A 12,403-nucleotide genomic window follows, 5' to 3' on the forward strand; every position below is an offset into this window, starting at 1 on the left:
TAACAGTTCCTAAACTTATTTAAATTTATTTCAGATATAATCAAATACAATTAACTTACTATGTTTTGTATTCTTTCCTACTTGATCCAATCAGAATTGTGTTCAGTCTCACATGAAGCCACAGCATTAGCAAAGCAGAGATTCATTTATTTCATTCAACAAGAAGTTCAGATATTGGTATGGTAACTCAATTATCCCTTCAAAGAACAAAGCTTATTTTATCTTCCTGTTTTAACATTTTTGGTGAAGGCTGTTATACATCCATGTTTCAGGGTAGTAAATGTAGAAAAAAGAGGAGACAGCATCAGAAGACTATTGCTCACATCTCATTGGAAGAACTTTGTCTAATGTCCATCTCTAGTTGCAGGGGAGGTTGGAAAATTGCATACAACTGAAAAAGGGAAGGAGGGGAATGGTTTGAAAGGTTGTTCTATGGGTGTACTTATAGCATCTGCCACCAACAACCTCTTTAGCTTCTCCGCATGTATATACGCCTTTTCTACACCTACGCTTGTTTTAAATGAATTCATTCTCTCCCTTTCAATGTAGGTAATCCAAAAATTATATTCAGTTACTGCATTTAGCTTGAAGTTCAGGATCTGTCTGTAGTCTCTTCACAAGCTTCAGGTTTGGTTCTTTGTGGATCCTGGGACACAAATTAAACACTATGCATCTTCGTCCAACACTCCCAATGTATTATTGTGGAGAGAAAATAAAATAGGATAACAACAACTTAAAATTTCTCATTTAGTAAGAGAGAAAATGGAAAATACATAGTCTGTGTATGTAGCAACCATAGGGTCCTCTGGATAGATATGTTCAGGACTTCCTGATCCTAGCAGCAGAAGTAGTTTCTGGGTTAGCCAATCTTGTATGACCTACTACTTTCTGGATGAATTTTGTTTATCAATTTCCCTCCACTACTTTGAGTCTACATACAGGTAAACCTTCCTTGCTCATTTCGTCAGTGGCCACACTCAAGGGTGAGTACTGTGAAAGGTGAAAGTAAATTTAAAAGGACTCTAAAATAATTAAAAGTCATTCCATTATGTACAATATCCATAAATGGGGACCATCCCAGGAAATCCAGTCATGTGGTCTTCCTAGCTGGGGAGATGCTCTGCTTGGAGTCTTTTTTTTTTTTCTTGTAATTGCTGTGAGTGCAGGGACACAGGAATTACCTTAAGTACAGCAGTAGCCAGCCACATGTGAGACACATTGGCTAATGTCCATCTCTAGTTGCAGGGGAGGTTGGGAAATTGCATAAAACTAAAAAGGGAAGGAGGGGAGTGGTTTGAAAGGTTGTTGTATGAGTGTACTTATAGCATCTGCCACCAACAATCTCTTTAGCTTCTCTGCATCTGTATATGACTTTTGGGCAATACTGTTTCCTGGAAAATTTACCAGGCTTCCAGGAGATGGGCTCTAAGACAATTTTATGAGCAAGTAACCACATAAGCCTGGACAATTTTGGCTCTTAGCTCTTGGCTCCTCTGTTCTGATCAATTCATCTCCCTTAACCTAATGGCTGCAGCCTCAGTTCCTGAAAAATAATATTCCAGGGTGAGAATGCAACACCTTTAATTTGGTTTTTGCTGCTAAGCTACCATTCATTTTCACTCGAAGGCCTCTTAAAGGATGGTGCTGGAAAAGCCCTCGGGCAACAATTTTATCTCTTTCTGAAGTTGCACTTAGAAACCTCTGCTTGTACCGGTACCTTTTTGTATACAGAATCAGCTGGCTTTTGTCAGCCCTGCAGAGTTCCAAATTGTAATATTCTCAGTCAATTTACATTGCAGTACGCTAGCAAATGCACCTCTTTTGAACATGGCTGCTCTCCTTTGCATCTCTACCTATAAACTGTGTAGATTCAGTGTGAATGTCTCTCTGTGTATGGTAGTATATTTTTGAAAGGGGGAAGCATTTAATAATCATTTGGCAATATTCTGAATTTTATTTCCTACCATTCCCACTAATAAAAAAGCCTCAGCTGGCATGGTGGTCAAAGTTTATACGTATAGTGAGCAAGATTTGACCAGCTGTTTTGCAATTGCATATCAAAATGTATCGTCTTTCTAGCCTGAGGTGATTAAATCTTCACTCTCTGTACCAGCATCTCCTCCACAGAGTCAGTTCTATGTTTTTAGACTCCGTTACTTGCCATTGCCTTCGTGCTTTAACAATTATTATGTTAATGAGTATTCTTAGTTGCAAACAAAGCAGTCCACTTTGGTTAGTTTAGCCAGAGAAAGATTCTTTATAGACTACTAGGTCACTCAAGAATCATTGTAGAGGTGAAAGTACCAGCTTCTAAAGCTACTGTGTGGAAACCGGGTCAAGTTATGTGGCAGTCTTCCTTTGAGAAAAACACCAATCAATACTTTTGCCCCTCGGGACTAAATAGTACTGTGAAACCCTGTATGACAGTACTATATAGCATCCACTGTTGTGGGGGAAAGCAGTTCCCATGATATGGACACCGTGCCACTTTGAGTTTACACCTGGCTTGAATGCAGGGTAAATACCTGGATCATAGCTGCAAAGGAATCCAGGAAAGTGAGTTATCTAACTTGAGTCTTCAGAAGATGAGCAACACAAGGAGGGATCTGGTCAAAATGGAAGCAGAATGCTCGAGAGGCTGGGCCTCCATACATGATGCTTCTCCACTACAGAATCATCAACTGAATCTCCAGTTTCAAACCCATCACGACACCCTTAGGTAATCTTCAACATTTTGAAACAGCAACCCCACTCTTACCTTTGCTCTGTGAAGTAAAAATGTAAGTTTCTGACAGTTTCAATGTGAAACATAATGGCAAACTTAATATTCCTCAAGAAACAGCTGTTTGGAAGACAAAGAATGTAAAAGCTGGCCAGTCTTTATGGGGAATAAAAGTAGAACCAATGTTAGTTGTGACAAATATTAGTAATGTGACAGGTTAATAAATAATTAGGGTTCAGGGCATACAGAAAGGTTCTGTGCTATTGTTGCAAGTCTTTTGCAAATCTAAAATTATTCTAAAATAAAAAGTTCATTTAATTAAAAAAATGAAAAAAAAAACAGTCAATCAGAAATGCAGAGAGACTCAAACTCTCAAGGCAAATTGCAAGTACACTTATACAAAGCACATCATTGGTCATTTATATTTGTCCTTCATCTATTTGTATCACATTTATTTTAAACAGAAATTTGGAAAGAAAGATAGTATTGTCTCTCCCTCCTTTTTCTATATCATATATATGTATTATGTAGAAAGACACATGCTCATGTGTGTATGTTTATCGACCCATATATTTACTACTATTTTGTATGGATTGCTATTTGTGTGTATATTTAACCACTTAATAAATTTTTACCTTGCTTTCATAGTAAAAACTAGAATCCCAAAAAAAATTGGCCTCAAAATGAGATAGGATATTTTTTCTTGTGAAGGAATAGATTCTAGAAATATTTACCAGTCTTTATTATCTAGAGCTTGCTATTTATTGTGCCTGCTGTTTGCAGGTAAAAAATACGTTAGAACTCTTTCCAGGGCTTACATAAACTCTGATGATTTATTTATCAAAAAATGACAAAAAGGGACATCTTCCTGCATTTGCAGTGTATTGAGAGTTAAATTTAAGATGATAACTGTCTCTTTTGCTACTCTAAAATGCCTTTCTGTCTTTTTCTGAGATAAGAATGAAATAAACTAGTAGTTGTGTCTTTGTTTCTACTTAGACTTTTCTTCTTTTTGAGAGCAAGGAACTTAAAATGTTAGCCATCTTTAATATAAATTTTGGGCAAATTCCCAAAGAGGTTATCCAAATATGCTTGCTACAATAATTTCAGGTGTGGGTTCACACAGTTATCTCGGGAATTCTGAGTCAATGGGTGACAGCTGTGCTGTTACTAGCCTGAATGCTCTCCATGGTTGATAGTGGGCTTTGTTAGCTGCTCCAGACACAATGTCATGGATTAATTCTTCCTTTCTCCCCACAATTTCTACCACATTTTACTAATTATAGCACAAACTTAGACATGTTTATGAATATATTTCTAAGAATGACAAAATTATTTTTTCCTCAAATATAAAAGGGATTTTACTTTGGTGAAACTTTGCAGACTTTAGTGAATATTTGTTGAAAGATACATGACAGAAATAATCAATAAGAGATATATTAAACATAGGCTCTAACTTCAAAAAGAATGTGTGGAACTTATGGAATAATGGCATATTATAGCTAATAGGGATCAAACATTGCCTGGCCCTGTGCTAACTGCTATAAGGTATTATCTACCATTTCCCACAAACATTTTCTAAGACAAGTGTTATTATCCCCTGTTATTTATAGATAACGTAACTGAGATTTATAGAAATTAAGTAAGGTAGACATAGTAGTTCTCAACCCTGTCAGACCCAATGATTCATTTTTATGTAAAATAATTCATAATGACCCATTTTATGCTGAAACAAAGTAATGTATGACTTAACCTATATAGATATAGTTTGAAAAATCCGTATAATGTTCCAACCTAAAATGAAGAAGAACTAAAAGTATTCTAACATGTATTTTAACGTGTAAGGGCTTGGCTACAACTACCCTAGAATACATAGTAGACACAGGTTTTCACAGTTGATAGAATTAACATGAATATGACCATTTCAAATGCACACTGATAAAAACACTATAAATACCATAGTTCAAACACTATAGTTCAAATGCTTTGTGTAGTTTCGACATGGGTGATGTAATTTTTCAAAATGGAAAACAAGCCTTGGTGAATTTCTTAACAGCAACAACAACAAAACCTTCTTTGATTAGTGATTGACATGCTAGTTCCTTTCCAGGACATTTCAGTGTCTAGTAAACCATGCAAAAGACATGGTGTTTCTACCTAAAAGAATTACATCCTGAGCTAAGATAATTATCAATGAGTTAAGCAATTTCCTTAATGCCTGATGGGTCATTTTAAATCATGCACACTGTCCTGAACATAGTAGGGTATCTAAATCTCTAGCCTGTTCCACTGAATGCCAGTAGAGTAGTGTCCTTGAATGTTCATGAAAACCAAAAATGTCCCAGAAATTAATAAAATGCTCTGTGTTGAAAACTCCTATGTTAAGTAGAAACAGTGGTGCTACAATTCACATATAGGCCTGTCAGATTCAAATATTATTCTTGTATGTGCCGTATTATTTTGCCTTATAAGTTAATGAAAGAGACATTATACTGTTAGGAATTCTTAAATACTTTTTGCACCATGAACCTGTTGGGAAGTCTAGTGAAAACTATTGATGTCTTTTCAAAATGTACCTTTTCATATAAAAAATAAAATTCATAGAATTAAATCAATTATATTGAAACATAGTTTAAGGATAAGGACAAATAAAAATAAAAGGCTAAGAACAATAACAATGATAAAGGTAAATATAAATAGCTGTAGTGATAACAAAAACAAAAATGCAGTAGGAGGCCGGTACCCATAATCAAAAATAAAAAGATAAACACCTCCTCCCCCCACAAAAAAAGGAATTTAACCAAAAAAAAGGAAAAAAAAAGGAATTTAAGCAAAAAAAAGGAAAAAAAAAGGAAAAAATACATTAACAAAAAATATATGCATGCATAAAAGAAAAAAATAAAACATATATACATATAAATAAAAGAAAAAAAAAAAATACAGAAAAAAAAAAGATAGAAAGATATATATATATAGATTATATAGATAATACATAATATGTATATTCTCTATGTGTGTGTGTATATATATAATATATGTATTTTAATCCAAGTTCAAGAATGCTCAGAACTCATCCATGAACCCTGAGATAAAGCCCCTGTGCTAGAGGAAATCATGTACAGGATACACAGGGAGCACACAGTTGATCACAACTAAATGGTTCAATAAGTTGTAGGAAAAGTGATATACTATACATCAGTTAACTTGCTGATTCCTAAAGATTGGTTGGTTAACAGGCAGAAAAGCCTAGGGAAGAGTGTATACAAAAATCATAGTGTCAGAAAAGTCCGCAATATCTGTAGGCAATACTAAGTAGCTTGCTTCAACAAAAGAGGGTGGAGGAAACCTGGAAATTAACAATGGACTAGAATGTACAGTTTGTTCTTTAAATCAGAAGGATTTTACTCTAATTCTACTTGATTTAATAATATCTTATGTGTTTACTGGGAGTTTTAGTTTTTCAAGTCCTTCAGAAAACTACTATTGTCATTTTGTAGTCTGTGAAGTCCACATTCTCAACTCCCATTGCAATAAAATTAGCTTTATTTTTATGGTGAAGAATTTTCCAAGCATGGATATTTTTATCAAGATAACTATTGTCAATAGGAAATGTGGCATAAGTGAAAATATCACAAGCAAAGATTTCTGACCGATATTTGATTATATCTAAATCAGTTGAAGGAAATAGGATGGAATGGGATTTGATTTTCCCTTATTAACATTATTTAACTTTTCTTCAGTGTATTTGCATTATGTGCCTGCAACATCCCATGGATAGATGCAATGGGTTATCTCATTTATTATGTTGTATATTGTGCCCTTCTAGAATAGATAGAAAGTAAAATACTAACATCAGATGCGATTTAGAGCAGTTTTCAATGGTTGTTAACTTATCCACATTTATTTTCAGTGAGTGTCATAACTCCACAGATCGAATCAAAGTCAGAGTATGGGATGAAGATGATGATATTAAATCCAGAGTCAAGCAACATTTCAAAAAGGAGTCAGATGATTTCCTGGGACAAACAATTGTAGAAGTGAGGACCTTGAGTGGAGAAATGGATGTCTGGTACAACTTAGGTGATTATTTTCTTATCTACTTGAAAACAAGTTAAATAAAACCCCTAAATACCTGTGGCATGCATTATATTCCCATGTAAGTAAATATAACCAATGCCTTTCCAGGACATTCTGTTGGACTTTAGATGATTCATTTCATTGACAAGAAAAGGCTATTCTTTTTTCAACATTATTGAAAGACTTTGATAAATCTGAGGTGAAAAGAGAAAACCCTTTCCAAGAACTACCTAGATGTCTTTTAGAGAAAAATGTTATTGCATTCTTAATTTTTAATGCATGAACTACAGCTTCATAAACCTTTGCCAAATATGTGGGAAACAAATACTCTATTATTTAATGCTGTTTGACTTATTTCCTTCTTTTCCATTGATGGAATTTTGGCAATGAAGGAAAAATGTATTTTGAATTGCTTTCGAATGATAGTAGAAAAGTAGGCTTTAGTTGACAAAGCCAAGTAAATATGTGAACTCATGCGGATTCTCATGATGAAGATATTGAGAAGGTGATTAGTTGGAATGCTTTAAAAAATTATTATGGAACCAGAAATTAAAGAAGGTAAGTTTTGATTTAACTTTTACTGGAATAGAATAATAACACAGAGTTTTCAATGGTGATTTAATAGTAGTAAAAATATATGAGGCACCTCAGTTTCTGCAAAGGCACGATCTGAAGATGTCTTAATCATATCCTATAAAGTGTTTTAATTAAACTTTTGAGGGCTGGCTGGATATGAGTTAAAGAGTTGACACATTCCTCAGGTTAAAAAGAATCACCACTTAGGATACCAACATATTTTAACAAAATAAAAAGTGCTTTTGACTTTAAAAAAAAAATCTGCATACTTTTAGTAACGAAATAATTGACAAACTAAAAGGAGAAAGTCACATAGAATTCATGAAACTCTAGATTACAGAATAATTCAATGAAAGAGAGATATTTAATTTATCTAAACACAGATGATTCAAGTTAAACTAAGAACTAATTATCAAACTATTGTAAGAAATCTTCCTTAAAGATGATTGGTACTCTTATGTATTGGAATACAATTTTTACCTCTCCTGTAGTGAGCCACCCCCCAAAGCTTGTTTTAACTATTAAATGACTTCATATATGAAAATAGAGATACTAACTGAGGGTAAATTTCAGGCCATTAACTCTGTGGAACATTCACTAATTATTTCTTTATGAAAGAGGTTTATCTTTATATGGACTTTTTTTTTCTGTAATACGTTAACATTTTCTTGGGTTGAGGCAGTAAAGTTGTAAGTCGGAACAGAAATTTCTCCAATTTGTTCTTTTAACAAAACATATATGAGTGCCTAGCACAGTGGCTCACACCTGTAATCCCAACATTTTGGGAGGTCGAGAAGGGAGGATTGCTTAAGGTCACGAGTCTGAGTTCAGACTGGACAACATAGGGAGACCTATCTCTACCAAAAATTTTAAAAATATTCTCCAAGCATGGTGCCATGTGCCTGTAGTCACAGCTACTCTGGAGGCTGAGGCAGGAGGATCACTTGAGCCCAGGACACTGAGGCTGCAGTGAACTAAAAGATTATGTCACTGCACCCCAGCCTGGGTGACAGAGTGAGACCTTGTATATAAATAAAAAAACAAAGAAGAAGAAGAAGAAGTAGAACCCAAAAAACCATGTACCAGTATATATTCAGGAACTTGCTGAGGAATTTGAATATGCTGCTATTAGTAGAATCAGCCATTCAGCTCTTATGCTGAAACTGTCCTTCAGTCTATGAGATGAAAATATGATGAAACACAATATTGTAAGTCTGTACCTACTCACCCTCAGTACGTTTTTGTCCTCACTGCTGATGTTTAACCTTTGAGAGAGAGAGAGAGAGAAAAAGAGAGAGTGTGTACAGGTTTTACCTTTTTCAGCTTTGTGTAAAATCCCTGAATAGATTCTATCCAAACAAATAACCTGTTTCTATTCTTGATACAACCTTTCTCATCACTTAAAATTCATTCTACTACACAAAGGAAGTTTTGACCAAAAACCTTGGGTGTCCACGCGGAGCCTGCTTCCCAAAGATCCTTTGGGATGATAACAGTCAAAAATGAAAGAACCAACAAATTTCCCCTGGAGTTCTGGAAAGAGGTGTGTGACCAAAAAGACCCTAGGTCTTGCATTTCTCTTGGCCCCAGCAGAGAATTTTAATATTTGTTGAGAATCAACTCCCTCTCAGCCAGTAGGAAAATCACTTATGATCCTGGCACTTAGAAGGGAAGAATCTTTGTAACACAAATGACTATTAAAGAATAAAAGTGAAAAGTCATCAGACGTTCCATAAGAGGGACGCCATCTTCATAATTTAACTGTACCTTATATGGCTAAAGGTACAACTATGTTTAGAAAGAGGGCCAGTTTAAGTCCTCTGCACTGACTTTGTGTCACTTACCTAAATCCTATTTTCATTTGTGAAATGGATCAGATTGCCAGAAATGGGTCTGGAACTTAGGACCCCCCCCGCCCCCGCTACAATCACAGCCTAGAAGTTTATGCCTTTATTTATCTCAGAGCTATTGATCAGTTCATACTGAACACATACATACATTTTATGGCTAAATTGACTATACATTGTTTCCATTCAAATAAACAGTCTAACACTTATAAGTTAGCCTAGGTTATAGACTGTCGGTCTTTATAAATCACTGACAATGAAAACTATTAGCAGCATTTTTTTATTAACGAGAACTTTGGCTCATCTTTTCAAGTACAGAAAGAAAAGAAACCAAGTAGTGACAGCTTTCAGACAAAATAATTTCCTATTTATACACCGTTTTTCTTAATTTTGATTGCCAAATAACTTATTTAATTTCATTGTATAAATGGATCAAGTACACAGAAATATATATGAGAATGGCAGGGTCTTCTGATTAGGTTTTTTTTTTATTTGGAATATCTATAAGACAGTTGACAATTACAATAACGTAATAGGCAAATATCTTAAATTGTATTTAGGGGAATCGTGGTTACTGTTTTCTGTTTTTAAATAGAGACGGGGTCTCACTATGTTAGACAGGGTGAAGTGCCCTGGTGTGATCATAGCTTAGTATAACCTCAAACTCCTGAGTTCAAGACATCCTCTCCCTCAGCCTCCTAATTAGCTAAGACTGCAGGCAAGCACCAACACACCTGCCTAATGAAAAAAAAAAAAAATGTAGAGACTAGATCTTGTTATGTTGCCTAGGTTGGTCACAAACTCCTAGCATTAAGTGATACTCCCACCTTGGCTTCCCAAAACACTGAGATTATAGGCAAGAGCTACCACATGCGGTCTCATTATGGTTACTTAACAAGCAACTCTGACTCAGAAAAATAGTTTTTAGCTACTTAAGTCTTTTTTTTTTTTAAACTTTTGAGAGGTCATATGAGAAAAACATTATTGTCAGACATGACTGACAAATTGCTTTTTTGCTTTATCAGAGAAAAGGACAGATAAGTCAGCTGTATCTGGGGCCATACGATTGAAAATCAATGTGGAGATAAAAGGAGAAGAGAAGGTTGCTCCATATCATATTCAATATACCTGTTTACATGAGGTAAATAAATGGAATTTTACTAATACAAAATATAAAAAATGTTCTTGATTATGGGATTATAAAACAGAATATTTGGTTTTAAAAATCACTGAATTTGTAGAGTGGTTCCTGGAGTTCTGACTCTATACTGCAGCAGGCGATATACTAAGATACCATAAATTCTATGTATTGTATTACCCCTGATGAACTTGTCATCTAATGAGAGTTTAGAACAAGCCTGTGAGGCAGGTGTGAATAGGCAGTAAGATGATAATGCATAAGTGGATACAAAAAAATTACTGTTCTTCCAAAGGGAAGGAGAGTAATAAAAATATTGATTGAAGAAATGAGTCATGCCACATATTTTGGAAGCATTAAATATGCAGTAGTTTGGTAACGCAGGAGAGGATCAAATCATAATTGTGTTTGAGAACTCCGAGTTAGAGTTCAGATTTTATTGAAGATTTAATTAGGACTCTATCTATAACTAGAAACATAAAAATGTGCTGTTTCAATGGCTTTTGGGAGCCAATGTCATAAGCAGTTAATTTTTCTTCCTGTTTCTGAGTACAACAAACTGTTTCATACATATTGCACACTCCTCCATGTTAACTTCTCTTTCCACAAACATATGAGTATGGAGAGAATAAGATGTGGTTACTCACCCAAAAGGTAGGGCCTAGTTGGCTTAGAGAGAGGTAAGCACCATCCAACATCAATCAAAAGCACAGTTTCACCAGTTCCCTTTTGTGTCTCAGTATAGAAGCACAGGTAAATCGTCTTGCGATTCGATCGAATGTTTGTCACTGAGAGGTTAGTTAGAAGTGTCACTGGAGACTTTCTCTGATGCAAATAATACTTGTCTCATATCAACAAATAGGTGAAGCTGAGGAATGTACTCTTCTTCATGTTTTTCAAAGTAACAAAGTACATTCCTCAGAAAAAGACAACTGAAAGGTAGCTTTACTTTTTTACATATTATTTTTTTCTAAATATATTCATGAAAACTTATGCATTTAAATAGACCCCATTTTACTAAAAAAGAAATGAGGAACAGTGTTCAAATTGTGTGAATATCACACAGTAATTAGGTATATGACCTAGGTTTATTTCATAATCACAGTTTTGTGGTCAGTGATATCATTCCCTCATGAGAGATGGTTCATTTTCAGACCAAGAAAAAGAAATCCCTTGAACTGGCATGATGAAGAATTCTGGCCTTAAAGTGTGCGTACCGTCAGAGAAATAGCAGTACACTTCACTTTACAGAGTATTTTCTACTGGCCCAAGAACCAGAAAGAACCGAAATCTAAGAAAAAGTTCTTCAGTTTACCCTGGCTTCATCAAAGTAGCAGTTGCTAAGCTTAGAAGCAAAAAGGAATTGAGAGTAGTAATTTTATATCACTCCAAAATTCTTCAACATTCACTTTCAGCCTCATGTCATTGCCCTTACTCTTACCATTTTGCAGCCCAAACCCTTTAGTATCATTTACAGAGCTAAATTTTGCCTTAACATAGTCAAAATCACATTATTCATCCAAGGCACCATAATTTACTCAGAATCCCTGAATGCAAAATATGCTCTATCATGTAGAAATGATTTCATGCAAAAACGCTTCCTTCTGCAAATGGTTTGGTATGTACAAATATTTGAATCATTGATTCCGTATAGACCCACCCCACTTTACTGCCTAAAGTACCTTAGGAAGGTATTTTATCACTTTGAACATGAATATGGGTACATTCTTCAGCCTCATCTCCTATTTTTTGATGTAAGACAAGTATCATTTGCGTCAGGGACTCGCCAGTGACACCTCTAACTAACCTCTCAACTGCAGTGTAATAGAATCTAATTCTGACAGTGGAACTCGGCGATGTGTGTTTGAATAAGCCTTCCAGGTGATTCTCTTTAAAGTTTGTGAACCAATGTCTTATTCGCTGAGGAAACTAAAGCCTTGACAAGGTTACAAAGCCTGTTACTGTCAAAGACCCATCCAGAGCTATTATGACATCTTAAATATCAAACTATGTCCTTTCTTCCCATATTTATATCAGTGCTTT

The 12,403-nt window shown here is 35.0% G+C and overlaps 1 protein-coding gene across 1 annotated transcript in view; it reads left to right on the forward strand.

The window, feature by feature from the left end:
* Positions 1 to 12,403, forward strand: part of UNC13C (unc-13 homolog C (C. elegans)) — a 690,296-nt gene that overhangs the window by 311,575 nt on the left and 366,318 nt on the right. The window contains exons 10-11 of the mRNA XM_011986478.1: positions 6,633 to 6,802; positions 10,248 to 10,363. Coding sequence (XP_011841868.1) covers positions 6,633 to 6,802; positions 10,248 to 10,363 — 286 coding nt within the window. The remainder of the gene's footprint in view (positions 1 to 6,632; positions 6,803 to 10,247; positions 10,364 to 12,403) is intronic.

The sequence above is a fragment of the Mandrillus leucophaeus genome, unplaced genomic scaffold (assembly GCF_000951045.1).
Source record: "Mandrillus leucophaeus isolate KB7577 unplaced genomic scaffold, Mleu.le_1.0 Scaffold108, whole genome shotgun sequence".
In the NCBI taxonomy this organism is placed as follows: Eukaryota; Metazoa; Chordata; class Mammalia; order Primates; family Cercopithecidae; genus Mandrillus; species Mandrillus leucophaeus.